The sequence below is a fragment of the Labeo rohita genome, chromosome 10 (genome assembly GCF_022985175.1).
Source record: "Labeo rohita strain BAU-BD-2019 chromosome 10, IGBB_LRoh.1.0, whole genome shotgun sequence".
NCBI lineage: Eukaryota > Metazoa > Chordata > Actinopteri > Cypriniformes > Cyprinidae > Labeo > Labeo rohita.
In genome coordinates this window covers 25,417,729-25,432,535 of record NC_066878.1, presented here as the reverse complement: position 1 = coordinate 25,432,535, position 14,807 = coordinate 25,417,729, and the positions used below count along the sequence as shown (strand labels likewise).

General features: G+C 31.9%; 1 protein-coding gene across 2 annotated transcripts in view; it reads right to left on the bottom strand.

The window, feature by feature from the left end:
* unc5cb (unc-5 netrin receptor Cb) overlaps positions 1 to 14,807 on the bottom strand; it is a 245,875-nt gene that overhangs the window by 90,082 nt on the left and 140,986 nt on the right. For both annotated transcript variants that reach the window (XM_051121277.1, XM_051121278.1), the window contains exon 4: positions 7,107 to 7,210. In XM_051121277.1, the coding sequence (XP_050977234.1) occupies positions 7,107 to 7,210 (104 nt within the window). The remainder of the gene's footprint in view (positions 1 to 7,106; positions 7,211 to 14,807) is intronic.

Below are 14,807 nucleotides of genomic sequence, written 5' to 3'. Positions count from 1 at the left end.
CTATTTTATTTTTTAATGATTTTATTTTGTTTTTTAAGCAAATAATTTTTTTAGCTGTATTAATTAAAATGCACAATGAATAAAACATATATACATACATACATACATATATATATATATATATATATTATTATTGTTATTTTTTCATTTCATTAATTTATTTTTATACGTTACACTGCAAAATTTCTCAATTTCATTTAATTTCTAGTCATTTAATTTAACTTGCACTACAATAACTAAAACTAACACTGAAATAAAATGAACAAAAAAACTATATGGATGCTTAAAAATGAACAAAAAACACCCAAAAACTTTAACTAAAATTTAGACGAAAGCAGGAAATCTATTTCAGTGATGCTAATATAACATCATTTCAACTTTAATATCAATAGAAGGACTGATGCAATAGTAGATGCAAACGAAAAGCAGCAGAGATATATGGATGTGTGATGGTATCAGCTCGGATCTAATCATGTTTGAGCTGAGAAACATAACGGCACAAACAAATGATGGAAGAAGAAAATAACTTGAGCAGAATATGCCAAGTGAAATGAAGCGGGCGCCATCTGTGATGTACAATCTTCCCCGACGCAAATTGCCTTTAATGCGAGAGTGAGATGTTTCCGCTGCCAAAGAGGCCTGTTGCGTGGTGATTCAGGTCCTTCCTCTGGTAAAAGAAGAAATTGTTCCCTGAGTTTGTGGAATTGGAGGGAAACGCTTTCCTTCTGATTACGGCCCATTTGTTCCGTCAGCATTTCCACCTGCAATAAAGCCGTCCGGCTTCTGGTCACTTCACTCGCCTTTTCCAGGTCAAGCGTGGGTCCTTTCAGAGCGAATCAAAGGAAACGCTCTCCGCCGAGCTCCAGCGCCAATCAGCATCCTCCCCTGAGAGATCGCTCTCGTCTGACCCACAATGCTCTTGGGTTTTCACGGAACGCAGCTCGTGTTTGGTTAAGTGCTGCTGGACGCTGCTTCAAAGAGCTTTTGACTTAAATCCAACTGATGAAAATGCGATAATGAATGAACGCTAAAACATATATTCAGTCATTATCCAAAGGGATTTAATAAACTCTTTAGTAAAAAGAAGTAAACCAGGGCGGCATGAAAATTAAAAAAAAAAAAAAAAAAAAACACTCACACACAGGAACTGTCACCCAATTAGAATGAGTGATTTTGTTGGAGTGCATAGAATAAATAAATAAATAAATAAATAAAACGTTTAATTTTATATACATTTTTAATTTAATACATTTTTTTTTTTTTTTATTAATTAATTAATTTTTTGGAGTGTGAAATCATTTTAGGGCTTGCAAGATTTTTTAAAAACTTTGAAAAATAGGTTTATTTATTTATTTATTTAGCATAATATTCAGGTTCATACTGTGGTGAAACAATTTTCTTGCAGAAATTGCTTGTAAAGTAAAAAAAAAATTGCAAAGAAATTGCAAGGAACTTTTCTGCAATATATAAAGTGAAATTAAAAATACAGGAATTGTCAACTGATTAGAGTTAGTGGGTGATTTAGAAAATATAAATAAATAAATACACACATAAAACTTTTAATTTTAGATTAATTTTTAATGAATACTTTATTTCTTTGTTTGTTTGTTTGTTTGTTTGTTTGTTTGTTTATGAAGTCCTTTAAGGGATTGCAAGATTTGGGAAAAACTTTGAAAAAAATGGTTTTATACTTGGGGTTATTTATTTATTTTGCAACTTTTCTGCAATATATAAAGTGAAATGAAAAATACAGGAAATTGTCACACAATTAGAGTTAGTGGGTGATTGTGTTGGTATGCATAGAAAAAAAATAAATAAAATTATAATAACTTGTAATTTTAGATTAATTTCTATTTTTATTTATTTATTTAATTTATTACAAAGAAATTGCAAGTAACAAACTGAATAAAAAAAATGAACAAATGAAGTAGACAGACTGAAATAGTATTTTCTTAAACCATAAAATATAGATAATATAAGATAATATTTGTTTTATTTTTACGGTTCAGTAAGATTCCATTTTTTAAAAGAAACAAATACTTTTATTTACCAAGGCCGCAAAAATGGATCAAAAGTAAAACTGAAGACATTCATGTTACACTCAGAAAATTGTTATGAAGTTTTAAATAAAAACTATAAAAAGTATATTTTACGCAAAAATACAATTTCAGTCTTTCTGCTTCAAAATTTTACACTTAATTCAATGTGTTGCAGTTTCTTCATAAATATTTGTCACAATTACTAGCAATTTCTGAGTGAAAATGGTGTTATACCACTTTATTTGATCAAAAATACAGTAAAAATAGTGAAATATTATTACAATTTAAAATAGCTATTTTCAGCATCATTACTCCAGTGTTCAGTGTCACATGATCATTCAGAAATCATTTTAATATGCTGATTTACTGCTTAACAAACATTTATGATTATTAGCAATGTTGAAAACAGTCGTGCTGCACAATATTATTTTGGAAACCGTGATGCATTCACACATGAATAGAAAGTTCAAAAGAACAGCATTCATTTTAAATAGAAATCTTTTATGACATTATAAATGTCTTCACTGTCAGTTATGATCAATAGAATGCAGCCTTGATAAATAAAAGTATTGATGTCTGTCCAAAAAGCCAAGCTTCTGACCTTTCATATTTTGGAATGAGCCTAAAATATGTGGTATAGTTTTATATTGTAGAATAGTTTATGATTTGCATGCATCATTCATGAGATGACTGTTTTATCACTTTTTTTTTTCAGCGTACAAAAGATTTGTTTCAAATAAAGAAGTTCTTTTGTATTAATTCAGCAAACAAAAAAGATCTGCGTCAATACTATTATATAACCCTGTACTTTTTCTTGTAGTGTTGCATTGAAATTTCAGATCTTTGCATTGATATTTATTTTATTTCTGAGTGCTTTCATAAGTCACACCTCACATACAAGCCTGTTTCACTTTTTCCCCTTTTTCCAGCCCAAACAGGAAATAAACAACTTTCCCTGCGGGCCACAAAGAGCCGAACGGTCATTCTGTGATCTTTCAGAAGGAAACATCCAAACCCGAAGTGAAAAGCAACGGCGCCGCATGAAAGACGCCGCTTATCTGCACACGGCCAAGCGCTGCAACTCCTCTAGAATATTCCACCAGCAATTTCTCCAGTAAAAGCCTTGTTGTTCATTTCTGACGCATGTGTGCATCTGTAACGTAACGTCTCATTCTGCTCTAAACATTCGGGCTGGTTATATAAACACGTCCACGCCTCAATCAAAGCCTCGCTTTAACTCTGCCAGGACTTTATGCTAAACAATTCACAAGCAGTCAAACATTTAGGAGCACATTCAGTGATGGAAATATTAAAAGATTAAAAGTATTGAACACTGTCTGTGTCACTGAATCATTCATTCAGTCGATTCGTTCAAAGCGACTGATTTATTCACGGAAATGACTGTCTTTATGAATGAGTCATTGAATCATTAACTCACCCTATTCGTTCAAAAACAGCCGCTTAAGTTAACCTTGTTCACTTTGTAAATATAAATGCAAAAAAAAAACCCACCTGTGTCATACTTTTTTATACTGTTCTGTTGACCAATTACATCAAAAGTGAATCACAATGAAAAATTAAAAATGCACAAAAATACTATTTTAAAATTGCATATGAAATACTCTCCTGTATTACTGTAAACATGTATTACTTTAACCCCTTAGTGTTCCAACATTCCACCCGCGGAACGTTTTGCATTGAGTTAAGTTTGACAGGAACACTAAGGGGATAAAAATAGCTGCAAGCAATGACTACCGTATTTAAGCACATATTTAACAAGCCTGTAACAACCTAAATCAATGATTTAAAAAAGTTTTTTTGGCAAAACCAGATCATTTACCATTGAAATATTATGATTTGTATGTTTATAATTGTTATAGCGGCAGCTGTGGTCCGATCTCCTTAAAATGCGTGTTTAGAATAACCTGTTAACCAGGTTTTGTGAAGTTTTGAGTTTTCCTTTAGGCTTTATAGGATTTTGGGTAAATTTGGAAAGGCTCCTTTTCTAAACAACCCCGTTTATAGCTTCCCAGATGGTAAATTTTGAAAATTTTTGATAAGTATTGACCTACAGAGTCCAGAGAATCGTTCCACAGTGTTTTTTTTCCAGATTAAGCGAAAAACCTAGGACTATCCATTCCCCTCTTATAGCGCCACCAAGTGGCCAAGTTCTGTGATTTTTTTCATGTAACCTCAGATTGAGCTCCTACATAAGTGTTCTGAGTTTGGCGGAGATATCTCATTCCGTTCAGGAGTTATAAACATTTCCCCCGCCCCTTTCAAACGTTTTGGCTTCCCTTAAACTTTTTTTTTGATAATTATTGACCTAGAGAGTACAGAGAATTGTACCACAGGGTTTTTTTTGTTTCAGATTAAGTGAAAAACCTAGGACTAGTTTGCAAAAGTAGGCTTGTGGCACTTCAGACCAAGACTGTGCACAGCAACTTTCATGTTGATAGGACAAATGGTTGCATAGTTATAGGCATTTTTAGGGTTTTCCCCTCTTATAGCGCCACCAAGTGGCCAATTTCTGCATTTTTTTCACTGTGACTTCAGCTTGAGCTCTTACAAAAGTGTTCTGAGTTTGCTGAGGATATCTCATTCCATTCAGGAGTTACAGGCATTTTACTAAAAGTGACTCCGCCCCTTTCAAACATTTTGCGACGGAGAATTGAAAGTTACACTTTTTAGGGGATTAAGCACGTAACGCTGAAACCCTATTGTAATTGTTAGAATGGTCACGGATCAGCGATCTCCACGTAAAACTGATCGTGCAGACCAAACTGTAAGTCGTAGAGATTTGAAACTTAACGGGGTGTTAGTACTCACACCGCCAGCAACCTGACCAAGGCTCGCCCAAATTGGCCTGACGGGGGCGCTACAGTGATCAAAAGTACAAAATCACTCACAACTCTTAAATCGTCAATTGCAGGCTCAAGTGCCTTATGTCGTTGGAATCCTAGGCTCACGCCGGACAAAATGCACACCTCAGATTCGACCATGAGCCTGATGAAATTTTCAGGTATTTTGGATTTTTGGTAAAACCTACTTTTTGGAAACCAAACTTTCGACTCACCGTCGCAAAGTGACCCAAAATGTTCGAAAGGGGCGGGGTCACTTTTAGTAAAATGTCTATACCTCCTGAACGGAATGAGATATTTTCACCAAACTCAGGACACTTATGTAAGAGCTCAATCTGAGGTTGCAGGACACAAATCGCAGAGCTTGGCCACTTGGTGGTGCCATAAGAGGGAAAAAACATTAAAAATGGCTATAACTGCGCAACCGTTTGTCCCATCAACATGAAAATTGCTGTGCACAGTCTTGGTCCCAAGCACCACAAATGTCTATATGGACATTTGCGTATCTCAAAAAAACATGACCTCGATTGGCCAACAAATTTTAAGGACTTTTTGGACAAAATTAACGGAGGCTGATCGGAAAAAATCTCGGTGGGCCTGTTTGACTCACGACCCCAAAGGTCTGAGAAACATTTACAAAATTGGCCACAGGGGGGCAATATTGCATTTTTCAAGAGCGCAAACGATTGTGCATTCCGCGTTTTTTTCCACACATACACGCCATATTCGTATCCTGTGATGGAACTCCTCATTCCGGACAACTTCGCCACTAGAAGCACTGCTGTCAATAAAATCATTTGTTAAATGATTGAGAAAAATCCACTGCAGTACAATTTTCTAGACTCTTCAGGTCAATAATCATCAAAAAAATGTTGAAATTTACCCTTTGGAAAGCTATAACCGGGTCACTCAGAAAAGGGGCCTTTCTGAATTTACCCCAAATCCTATAAAGCCTAAAGGAAAACTTTGCTGAGCACATGTTATGGTTGGCACTATAACAGTCATAAATGTTACAAAACTATGGTAAATTACCAGTATTTGCAAAAAAAAAGCGCTTAAAGCGCTTGAACCCCAGTAATCGCTGCTTGCAGCTATATTTTTGATAATTATTTATATTCACTCTTCAGAGAATCTTTCTGCACTGGTTTTGTTCAGACTATTTTGTAAAAGTAGGTTTGTTGTCCGGTGTGAGCCATGGATTCAAACAACATAAGAAACTTGAGTCTGCGACTGACGATTTAGGAGTTATGAGCGATTTCTTACTTTTGATCGCTGTAGCGCCCCCGTCAGGCCAACTGGGGTGAGCTTTGGTGACATTGTAGGTGGTGTGAGTACTACCATCCCTCCAAGTTTCAAGTCTCTACGACTTACGGTTTGGTCTGCACGATCAATTTTAGGTGGAAATTGCTGAGGTTTTGTTTGGGTGCAGTACCAAACGCTTCCACTAGATGAAATTCGCCTCACATTCATTTCCAATGTAGTAATGTTTGCCGGTTCACGTAGCAAGTGCCAAAACCTTTACCAAGTTTTGTACCATTCTGATAACGTAAAGTTTTCGCACCGGTGCGGCCAAAGTAATCTTCAATAAAGCCTTGTGTTCTGAGGAAGCGAGCGAGCTAAAGATAGTCTTAAGTTAATGGTGGTTCAGATGATTAAGAGCGCCGGAAAAACACAGCCCGAGGCGTTCGCATTAAACCCGCCTTCCAAATCTATCTATTGAGTGGCTTAAGCTGCCCGGAGGATGTTTGGCTTGCGGATTGCGGCCTACTCCGCTCTCTTTGTCATTGCAAAGATGGACGCTCTGGGAGAAAAAAAAAACGAGCGGATGCTTTGAGTAAATCCGTTACAGCCGCATCTATTAATCCTGTTTAGCTCAAACTTTCTGGTGTTGTTAGGACGAGTTCGTCTGACAGCCCACTCCCGCTGCAATCGATGTCCGAATCGATACGTCCTGTGTAGCTAAACGGGAATTAACAGGTGGCCGCTGAGCTAAATGTTTCTCAACAAAGTCTGACATTTAGTTGAGGTGATTGAGTTATCTACACATCAGTTGTGGAGGAGTTTACCTTTGCTGCGGCCCCGTAACAAACGTTAATCTCTAATTCAATATAAAATTAATCAGTGGAGAGTGCCACGCTCCGTCTGTGTGTGTGTGAGAGAGAGAGAGAGAGAGAGAGAGAGAGAGAGAGAGAGGATGAGCCGGTACCTCAGCAGCAGGTATTCCTTCTGGCGGGCGGCACTGGAGAAGCACTTCCTGTTCGAGCGAAACTTCCTTCCCCAGAGGCTCCTGGTCAAATGTTTTCCTGAGATCTGTGAAGGAAACACAGATAAATGTTTTCAGCATGAATGCATGTGAACAAACATGTATAGAGTCTCTTCTGCTTCTGCTGTTTATTTGATTGAAAATATTGATCCTATATATATACATACACACACACACACACATACATATAGGGCATAAAAATGAATTAGGAGTAAGTTTTTAATAAATTACAACCAATAAACAATTGAAATATTATTGTTTATTTATTTTTATGTTTTAATTTATTTTTTGCAACTTAATGGAAAATTAAAGTATGTATGTACAAAAAAAAAATCCAAAATATGTTTTTATATAACATTATGTAAGAATTTTTTAAATATATACATTTTATTTATTTTATTTATTTGAGAAATTGGACATACTAATTCCACTTTAATCCTTGTCAGATTGAGGACTGTAACTATATTAAATTGCATAAAATAAATAAACAAACAAAATTGTAAATTAAGTAAGAAAAAAAAAACAAAATATCTTTTAGGTTTTAAATAAATAAATAAATAAATAAATATGTTTATATAACATTATGTAATGAATATATTGTATATTCTATTGTATATTTTATTATTTTATATATTCATTCTACTGTATATTTTATTTTATTCTATTTTTCTATTTTTATTTTATTTTATTGTGAGATTGAGGACTGTAACTATATTAAGTTGCATAAAAGAAAAAAATAAACAAACAAACAAAATCATAAATTAAGTTAAAAAAAAAAACCTAAAATATATTTTTTAGGTTTTAAATAAATAAATTAATAAATATTTTTATATAACATTATGTAATAAAAATTTAAACATTTTATTTTATTCTATTTTTCTATTTTTTTTTATTTCATTTCATTTCATTTCATTTCATTTCATTTCATTTTATTTTATTTTATTTTGAAAAATTGGACATACTAAATCCACTTAGATCCTTGTGAGATTTAGGACTGTAACTATATTAATAACCTACACTGGAAAAAAAAGATGGTGATGCAACAATTTTCATAAATTTAACAAATTGAATAAATAAAAGAAAACATTTTCACAAACTGAACAGATTACAAAGCACTGGCAAGTAAGACATTGAATTAAACAGTTTTTTGGTAGAAAGAATGAAATTTTTTTTCTTGTAAACATAGTGAAGTAATATTTGTTTTATTTACAACTTCAGTGACTCAAAGACTTAAACAATGAATTATTTTATTTTATTTTATTTTATATTATTTTATTTTATTGATTGATTGATTGACTGGGCACGAACCAAACATCACATCCAAATATATAAGTCAAAGCGTTACAAATACGAGTGTGTGCGCGACCTTTGAAGCTGCTGTAAAACAGAAACGGTAAAAAGCACCTCCAGCTCCAGCGTGTGAAGAGACACACATCAGTCCTGCAGTAATGAGTGAATCTGCTGCAGACGTGTTTCTCTTGTCACACACGTACAGCGGCTCAGTCATTCTGCGGCCGTGACATTAGACGCTGCTTATTCTCTCTGACATCATGAAATGTAATATTTAAGAGCGCCCGCCGTCTTTCCCTCAAACATCTCCTCTCAGCTTCTGCTGGAATACAGATCCGTCTGTTCATTCAGCATTCACCTGAGCTCCTCACAGGCCTTCTGCTTTCCCGGGTACATATTTGACTTCCAGCGTGAATAAAGCATGCCGTGGGACGGGGAGCGTGTGGCGGCACATGCTGATGGCCGGCGCTGTAATGACTTTCTGCTTCACGCTGAATATTAATGCCATTAGACAGTTTAACACTGACTTTACGCAACTAGTCTCCATCTCAATGCATGTCAGCGTTATTTAATTTTTTATAGCTTCATTTTTTTTTTAATTATTTTATTTTATTTTATTTTATTATTTTAGTACCAAGTTAAACTAAATGAAAGTGAGAAATGTTGCCTTGGAAAATAGCTGGAAATTTTTTATTTTATTTTATTTTATTTTATTTTATTTTATTATATTTATTTTTATATTTTGTTATTTTATTTTATTTTATTTTGTTTTATTTTATTATTTTAGTACCAAGATAAACTAAATGAAAGTGAGAAATGTTGCCTTGGAAAATAGCTGATTTTTTATTTTTATTTTATTATATTATATTAGATTATATTTTATTTTAATTTTATTTTTTATTATTTTAGTACCAAGATAAACTAAATGAAAGTGAGAAATGTTGCCTGGGAATATGGACATTGTTTTTTATTTTATTTTATTTTATTATATATATATATATATATATATATTTTATTATTTTATTTTATATTTTGTTATTTTATTTTATTTTATTATTTTAGTACCAAGATAAGCTAAATGAAAGTGAGAAATGCTGCCTTGGAAAATAGCTGGAATTTTATTATTATTATTATTTTATATTTTAATTTGTTTCATTTTATTTTGATATTACTGTATTTTATATTTTGTAATTTTATTTTATTTTATTTTATTTTATTTTATTATTTAGTACCAAAATAAACTAAATGAAAGTGAAAAATGTAGCCTTGGAAAATAGCTGGGAAAATATTTATTTTATTTTTTATTATTTTATTTTATATTTTGTAATTTTATTTTAAGTTTTTTGTTTGTTTGTTTTACTTAACTATAATAACTCAGCTTTTCTTAGACCAGTTTCATTTAAAGCATGTGGATTTTCCCAACAATATTTGCTGCTTATCTGCCGTCGGTGTGATTTACACATTTATCATCAGTCCGTGATGGGAAAACAGTGTCATGATGACAAATGGGTTCAGATTCATTTCTCTGTGAGTGATAGAAACGTCATAAACACAGATATATATTCGGCTCAGTGTTTCCTCTTATTGCTAGTCATGCTTCACGTGGGCCGTGTCTCAAACCCTAGTATTTATTAGGAAACTTCACACCCATCTATGATCCGAAAAAATGCTCCAAACATGACCATGACCACTGAAAATACCTTAAAAATTAATAAAAATATTTTAAAAAAAGATTACATTTAAATTCTGGTAGATTTTTTTTTTTTGCATGCTCTAAATGTGCTGATAATCCTCAATTTTTTTCTCGGTTAAATTAAAATTAAAGAGCCAGCTGTATTGACTCATACGCCTGTCATTTCCCAAGTTTCTTTGACTCTAAACATAATCTAGCTGACTTTGTCACATTTATGCTGCCAAATGAGAACGGGCGGATCAGGCTGACGGACAGCGAGTGGCTGAATGTGCTGTCAATCAGAGAGAGGGGCGGGTCTTTGATGCCGACAGTGATGGATGAGCGGCGCTCCCACGCTCTCCTCCGGGCCTCCTCCATCTCTCGCTCCCTCCGTCTCTGTCTGTCTCCTCCACGACCGTCCAGCTCCACAGAGGACGACAGATACAGAGAGACTTCACGTGTGGGTCTAATAAAAATCCAATATTTCCCTCACGCGGCGGGAGAGGAGAGAGGCGTAGGGAGCGTTGCGCTCCACCGGCTGCGGCTCCATCAGATGTGCGTTATGTTGTGCTGGAGGTGGAGGACGGCAGAGTTATAAAGCGCAAACGCCGTCAGCCTCATCCATCTGTGCTCTCGACAAAGATTGACAACACTCTACCTGAAGAAAAATGACAATCAAGGAAATCCCATTTAAGAGCCGTCAGTCAGCAGCCATCTCGGTCACATTCACTATGTAGACAACAGACGTACAAGTAGAGCGCCGACGGCTTAAGTGAGGAATGACGGGAATATCAAAAATGTTTACAATTAGAAAAAAAGTTTTTTTGTTTTTTTAATTTGATGGCTGTCATTATGTTTAACTTCTTTAGCTCAAAATTTCAGGTTGGTTTTTTTAATCCGCATGTCGAAAAATGTGCATATAACATATTTAAATAAAATATTTGAATTAAAAAAATTACTATATATAATTGTAATATTATTTTATTTAAATTAATGTATTATAACGTTTAATTTTATTTTTGTATTTTAGTTTAGTTTAGTTTATTTAATTAGTTTTGTTTAATTCATATATATTTTATTATACTATATATAATTTAAATAAAATAATATTACAACAACACTCCTATATATGCAAAAAATTTGAACTGAAATTAAAGTTATAGATTTTATAGGTATATATATGTTCATTTACTTATATAAACATGGAATTTAAGTACTAATCTGCATATAATATATTTAAATAAAATATCTGAATAAAAATATTACTATATATAATATTTTTATTCAAATAAATGTATTTTAATTTATTTTATTTTTGTATTTAATTTAGTTTTTTAATTAATATATATTTTATTATACTATATATAATTTCAATACAAAAATTACAACAAAACACCTATATATGCAAAAATATTTTATATTCATACACATTAAGTACTAATTTGTTAATCTAGAATATTTGAAAATAATATATTAATAAAATGGTTTGTTTATATATAATCTACATATAATGTATTTAAATAAAAAAATAATTTAAAAATATATTTTTTAATATTTTATTTAAATATATTATATTTTTTATTTTATTTTTGTATTTTATTACATTTTATTGTACAAGTTTTATTTAAGTAATATAGATTTTATTATACTATATATAATTTCAATAAAAATTATATTACAACAAAACACCATTTGTACACATTTTTAAGTACTAATTTGTTAATCATGTGTATATATATATATATATATATATATATATATATATATATATATATATATCTAGAAAAAAAGATATGATATCTAGAAAAAAATAGATGTAATTATAATATATTAATAAAATGGTTAGTTAATAAATAAATAAATAAGCTTTCCATTGATGTGTGGTTTATTAGGATAGAACAATATTTGGCAGAGATACAACTATTTTAGTATATGGAATCTAAGGGTGCAAAAAAAATCAAAATATTGAGAAAATCGCCTTTAAAGTTGTCCATATGAAGTTCTTAGTAATGCATATTACTAATCAAAAATTAAGTTCTGATATATTTACAGTAGGAATTTTACAAAATGTCCTCATGGAACATGATCTTTACTTAATTTCCTAATGATTTTTGGCATAAAAGAAAAATCTATAATTTTGACCCATACAATATATTTTTGGCTATTGCTACAAATATACCCCAGCGACTTAAGACTGGTTTTGTGCTCCAGAGTCACATATATATATATATATATATATATATATATATATATATATATATATGTGTGTGTTAGTGTTGTGCTCTATGAAGACTACAGCACGTCATTTACACACAAAACCATGATGGCATTACGTCTTAATTGAGTTGCACTACAATATTGTACTGTAAAACAGCTTAATAGGTCTAAAAATAGACTTATTTTCATTTATACTACACCTTTTCAGTATTTTCACTTGATTTTGGGGTAAATGAGCCTGTTTTTATGAGATTGTATTGCTCTCTCTAAACACATGCAACAGAGAATTATGTTAAATTTGGACCTGAGGTGCAGAATCAACAACACAAACAAGCAGAAACAGGAGACGTGCTTGCTGGAATCGATGCGCTGATGATAAAGAAACGTTTCATGCATATTTGATGGATGGATTATAATAACTGTTATGAAACAGAGCCAGCGCTTGTTAACTCAGTGTGTTATAGCCGTGTTTGACAGGAAGGTGCGGTTTGTGCGCGTCGGGTCGACGATTCAAGCAGAAGAGGATTTACAGGCTTCTGTACATTAAAGAAACATGTGAAACTGAAGTCGTTTTTGTTCATAAAGACTTCTGTCAAATGTCCTTGTTTTAGAATAATAAATAAACAATACTAATATAAATGTAAAATGCGGTCACGCATGCGCTCTGATCTGAGGTCAGTCGGCAGACGCTGTAGGATTCTCTCGAGAGCATCATTATCGAGTCTCTCGCTTTAAAGGCCGATGTTTGTCACTGAAGTGAAGAGTCTGTCGTACAGTGAGCTGAGCTGAGGAAGAAGGCCGAGAGACTGTCGCTGTCTGAAACACAGACAGGAAGCTGCCCTGTGGGCGTCACATACAACAGACCAAGGTCAAACAGAGAGAGAAAGAGAGAGAGAGAATGCCAACAACACACACACACACACACATCAGCTGCTGTTAGAAGAAACCCAGCATTATTCTGATCAGTAATTACTTTCACTGACTGATCAAAAGACACTGAAGAGCCACATTCACCATCATCTCACATCAAACCATCTGTAAGAGAATAAACTGTTTGCTCTCAAAACACACACACAGAGCACCTTTAATACAAGCACCAGCTCAAAGTGTTATTAAATAGTGCAATACATTTGACATATCAAATGACAAATGTTGAGTTTGAAGTTCTTTTGAACTGCCTGTTTTAATAAATCACTTCAAAAATGGATTTGCATCACCCAAAAATGATTCAAATCTACATGTGGAATTTCAACAGAATTTAATAGTTATCTGCACAAATGGTACATTCTCTGAAAAAAAAAAACTTGAATAAAATAAGTAAGAGAGTTTTTAAACAGACTGTGTTTTACTTGCATTAAATATTTTAAATGTACTATTTGAAGCTAAAATATGTGGGTCAAAGACGTTCAGATGTCCGTATCAAAAAAAAATTCACAAAAGTGATTTTATGTCCATAGAAAATACATTAAATGTAAGTGTCTACTTTTAAGATTAAAAAGTCAAAATTTGCTTAAAATAATGTTACATTATCATTCAGTGTAACAATATTTATGTCAAAATTCAAACAACATGTTTATTCTGACTTGTACATATAAAAATATAAAAAAGAATAAGGGAGCATATTACATTTTATTGTGTTTTAAATGAGTAAAAAATTCTTACTGACAAATGGCCAAAATTAGGATAGTGGCAAATGTAGAATTACAACTAATTAGTATTTGGGGTGAAAGTAATTTGTCTTTTAATATGTCCTAAATTGATTTTTGTTGTAAATATGCCTGACAAGATTGTTACACTGAATGACATTTTAGTGGGTGTCTTCTGTAAATTAGGGAAAAATGTATGATATTTATTTTTTGATTAGAAAACCAAAACCAAAAATCCAATTAAATGAAACAGAAAGCTTTATAATTTTTTATTTTATTTTTTGGCAAAACAACAATTTAAAGCAATATTACACTTATTGCTTTTATGCTTAAACTCTTTTTCATCTTTGAAAATATATACATATATACATTTATTTATTTATTTATTTGTTTGTTTGTTTGTTTGTGAGTTCGTTTAATGCAAAAGCATTGAAAAAAATTAGCATTAAACTTTTTTTGAAGCTGAAATACATTTTAAAATGTAAATAAATAAATTATGTTAATAAATTATGTAAATAATAAATTATGTATATATATAAAATTATATTATATTATATTATATATCAGTGCTGGAATCCAAAATAAATGTTTTTGTTCACATAATGTATGTGTGTACTGTGTATATTTATTATGTATATAAAAATACAAACACATGCATGTATATATTTAAGAAAAATATGTTATGTTTATATGTTAAAAATATTTATATATAATATCAATTATATGAAAACAAATATATACACATACTGTATGTTTAATACAGAAGCATGAAAAAATAAGCTTATGATTATTTTTTTTAATAGATTTTGCTGTTTTTTT